At 33.4% G+C, this 4,895-nt stretch overlaps 1 protein-coding gene across 1 annotated transcript; it reads right to left on the reverse strand.

Moving 5' to 3' along the window:
* Positions 1 to 1,880: 1,880 nt before the first annotated feature.
* LOC144547758 (inactive disease susceptibility protein LOV1-like) lies at positions 1,881 to 4,426 on the reverse strand. The gene is made up of 2 exons (XM_078296455.1): positions 3,492 to 4,426; positions 1,881 to 3,153 (listed from the first exon to the last, which is right to left on the reverse strand). The coding sequence occupies exons 1-2, from the start codon at positions 4,424 to 4,426 to the stop codon at positions 1,881 to 1,883; spliced, it is 2,208 nt and encodes a 735-aa protein (XP_078152581.1).
* Between the last annotated feature and the right edge of the window lie 469 nt (positions 4,427 to 4,895).

Here is a 4,895-nt window from a genome sequence, read left to right on the forward strand (position 1 = left end):
TATTCCAATTTCATATAATTTGACGATCTTCTCTATATTATATGTGCATCAGATATTTAAAGAAAAAAAAAAACTAGAATGCTGTTAAAAAAGTGTCCTAGTTATTTTAAATGATCGAACATTACAAAAGAATATAGTTTATACAAAACCTATATGGTTTTTTACATGTGAAGAAATTTTGGCATGTGTTCTTTATTTTTATTTATAATGTTCAACATATATAAAAGTGATGGCGGTTTGGGTACATGAAAAATCTGGGCTTAATTTAATTTTAAAAAATATTTTTGTGATGGAAATTATATTAATGAAATCTATACAATTATTAATTATATTATAACATGTTTATTGCTTAATTAAATGATTTTGACACATTATATTATATAGCATTACAAGCATGTTACATGTATGACTCACATCTTCTATATATGAACATGAAACATGAATTCTTGTTTCGTGAGTTAATGAAGACACACGGAAATATGTCGTTCGTTGGTCGATCAGAACTGTTTAAATTAAATAGCATTGTATTTATTGTCTTGCACCCAGGTTTGATCAAATTTTATTTTTATTTATCCATCCATCTAGTTGATCGAAAATTAGAGCATCGTATGGCTATAAACACTTCATTTGGATCAAAGCTTATACATAATAATTTTTTTGAATCTTTATGTTAGTTACGTTCAATGTTCTCCCTTGATCAGTTTAAAACAGATTTGCAATTATTTCGTTGTACATTGACCATTGATTTTCCTTGTGAAAACGAATGGTCCAAAAATGTTTCAAAAATATGAAGGGATATGTAATGATTAAAGTCTATAAAAATGACATATATAAGTATTATATAGTCAAAGACCATGTAAAAAAATAATGATATATTTTGAATTTTTTACATATGTATTGCAGGTTAGATAATTAGTAAATATCAAACTTCTATGACGTCCGATAATTAAATCAGACGGTCCTGATTTAATCATTAGAATAGTTATGGGTAGTGTCCTTATTCTTTGAGGTAACATAATATTTCGTGCGTAATAATAATCAGACGGCTGCGATCTAAACAGAATTATTATGTTACCTCAGAGCATATGAGTTCAGGGATAGGCCAACCAATTTTTTCCTATTCCCACTGCCTCCAATTTTTTTTTCCCGTCTTCCCTCCCGAATTCCCTCTCTCGCTAATTGCCTCCTCCCCTCATATTCTCTCTCCAGTGATCTCTCATTTGAAAGTAGAATTTGCGTCCATCTCACCTATAGTTTTAGTTTCGCTAATTACCCAACACATTATTGTTGGATATATTAGATCTGAGTAGATGAAGAAGGAAGGTTTTCTCCTCTGTAGATGTGCAAGGAGAAGAAAGAAAGAAGAATATTAAAATGGAAAGAGAAGAAAGGAAATGAGTATTAAATGCCACATCAGCCAAATAAAAGGTAAATGTGGTTCATTTTTCACCTTTTTTCAGATCAATTCTCAATTCTCAATTCCAGCCCCTCCCTGGAATTAAGAATAGAGGAACAGTCCTCTATTCTGACCCTCTATTCCAGCTCATTTAATTTCTGTTCGGCAGAAATAGAAGCTTAATTCCATTCAATTCCACTATTCTAGTGGTGCCGAACAGGCCCTTTAAGAATAAAAACAATGCATGCAAAAAATAAAATAATAAAAGAGTAAATATACCATTTGATTTAAATGGAAACACCACATCCTTTGAAAACATTAATTTACTTGATGTAATCTCAACATACATTATTATAATTAACACACTGATACAAAGAGCACACTATACATAAAGAATAAGGGATACAATACATGCGCGTACACACGCAAACACACACACCAGACAAGTCGAACTGAATCAAACCAAGAGATTAAATGGAGCATTTCAATCATCGATATCATCATCTATATCATCATCATTATCATCGATATCATCATCATCTATATCATCATCATCATTAATAACAAAATGGAAATTAGGAAGCTGGTTGGGTTTCCAGCAATGATCATCGATATCATCATCATCTATATCATTGATAGTAACAAAATGGAAATTAGGAAGCTGTTTGAGTTTCCGGCAATGAACAAGACGCAATATGCTAAGCTTTAACAAAGCCTTCCATCCCACTACCCAAATCTCCAAGTTCTCCAATTTCGAAAGTTCTAAGAACTGTAACTGTGGAAACCCATTTGTGGAGCAAACCATTTGCTTCCCTATGTATGCTCCATCTTGTAAGCTCAGAAATTTCAGGACTTGTAGTCTTTCTAGTATAGGCATGGGGTCTTCCTTCAAACCGGATTTGGTTAGAGTGAGCTTTGTAAGATTTGGTGGAAAGTTAATATTATCTATGAAAAGTTTCTTACCACTCCATTCTCCGTATAATTTCATTGACTTCACCGTCTCAAGGTTCGGAAAGACCCTTAGATCGACAAACTTTGATGGTATATTTTTGCCCATAATTGTCATTGAGATCAGATTATCCGTGTGACTCAATAGTTTGGAAATAGATTTCCAATCTAGATTGTCCCAATTTGAAAGTGCTAATTTTCTAAGGTGAACCAGGAAATGCGGAATGTTTTCTAGCCATGACTTATGAACCGCAACTGTTTTTAGGGTATGCAGGTTGTCGATATGTGTTGTAGAGGGTGGGCCTTTAGTTTGGGGATTTGGTTTCACATAAACATGGCGAAGTGTTTTGATGTTCCATAGAGATTCAGGTAAGGTTTCTATGCTTGTATCTCTAACATCCAACGTTTGGAGATTTTCCATGTCTCCAATATTTTTGGGAAGCTCAGATATGTTACTACCCCTCAAGCCCAGATATTGTAGATAAATCATGTTTGGTAAAGTTGTTACTGGGATTGCAGAGTTCCTCAATGCCAGCACTTTGAGGAAAATGGCACTTTCAAGAACATTTCTATCAAAATCAAAAGCTAAAATAGAACGTATATGATTATTTTTCACCTCCATGCATTGTTTCTTGTTGTCCGGATAGATTGCTATACGGAGCCGGGTTTCAATGTCTTCCTGATCTGGATTGGCTACCGAAAACTGTTCCTTGTATGATTGTTGGGTGACAAATTCATGAATTGAATGATGTAATCGGCAACTTTTTATTGTGCCTGATAATGATCTCCTTGAAACAAAAACCAACGACCTGCACACAACAAGGAAAATAAATAAACATGAAATACATGTTTATAAAAGAAAAGAAAAAAAACATTTCTCAATTTAATTGAAAAAAAAATAATGCTTTTGTTTATCATCAGGTAGACCAGAGAGAATTATGTACTCTTATTGTAATAAAACAGACAATTTTTTTTTATGATCTCCTTTTAGGAAACTGCGACCTAATTAATGTTTGAAATAACAACCATCCTATTACTAATTGCATGTGATGTCATTTATGCCACAATAGGAAAAACCATAAACCTAGCTAATAATCACCTATAAATTATAAGATTGAATGTCAATTTCCCAAAATATTGAGAATACCTTTGAACAAGTTCGTCGAGATACTTATTTGCAGTCGTCTCTAGAGACGTCTGTTTATCCTCTTCTTCGACAAATCCTTCAGCAATCCATATCTGAGTTAGAGAGGTTGCAGGAATCTCGAAACCAATAGGGTAACATGCAAAATAAAGAAAGCACGGCCGAAGAAAGTAAGGTAAATCATTATAGCAGTAGGAAAAAATTTTCCCCATATGATCGGCTGTAACATTATCATTAGGCTCTGTGATCATGTCCAGCTCATCTTTCACCGTTTTCCAGATGTTGTAGGCCGTTGGTTTGAGCGAAAGGAGCCCCCCTACAAGGAGAAGAGCCAAAGGTTGTTTTGCACATGCCTTGTAAATGTTATAGGCGAGAGATCCCAGTTCCATGTCTGAGTTGTAAATGAACGTGCACCTTTCATGATCATTCTGCATGTTAAAAAGATCTGAAAAAGCTTTCTTATAGAAGAGTGTTGAACTCTCCCACCCATTCAGTGTTATCCGGTTTGAAATATCCGCTTCCTCAAGAAGCATGTTTTCAATGTTTTTAACTTTATTTCCATGTATTATTGTATCCCACTTGTTGAGAATTTTTTGAATAATTTCAAATAGTTTTTCTCTGTTTCCTAAATTGAGCACAACTCTTGGTTGATCCGTCAGGTGGCTGGCCTTGTCCATCATACCGTCAATTAAATCTTTGATTTTCTCCCTATATTCTTTCTCCAAATCAATATTACTGTCTGGGCAGCTGGACTCCTTTCTAGAAGTTAAAAACTCACCTATTAACTTTCCAACTTTTGGGGCTGTTTCTCGGACAATCATAATTATAGCCTGCTGTTTGTCCACAGGGAGATTCTTGAAATCTCTGCTCTTCATGAATTCCCAAAGTCCCTGTAGATTGTTGGATGGCAAATCAGACATAGCAAGTATGGCATCCATCTCTGTTTCTACTTTCCAAACGCTCTACCCAGCAAATGCAAATCTGCAATGCAAAATACAACATTAAATAAAAAGTACTATAATTAAATACACCGTATAGACAAATTTAAAATATTTCGTATAATTATGAACACATTTAAAATGATGACATCATCAAAACTAACACTTGTGCTCCAAATAATATCTAAAACATGTAAAAATTAGTATATATTAATTACAACAATTTTAAAAGTATATATCAATTTGTTCTCCAATAAAGTAGTTTCAGTATAACATTTTGACTGCATAATAGATGTTTCCTAGTTGTCGATTGACAATTTTTCAGATTAATCAATAATTGCCATTCATAAATAAGCTCATGTACATCATTGAAAACAGTTATTCCATACTAATTTTCAGATTAAACTAAAACGGGAAGTTTTACAAATTACTCTAGTTCTTAAAAATTTCAAACAAAATACCCCTCTTC

The sequence above is a fragment of the Carex rostrata genome, chromosome 32, assembly GCF_964058835.1.
Source record: "Carex rostrata chromosome 32, lpCarRost1.2, whole genome shotgun sequence".
Taxonomy (NCBI): Eukaryota; Viridiplantae; Streptophyta; class Magnoliopsida; order Poales; family Cyperaceae; genus Carex; species Carex rostrata.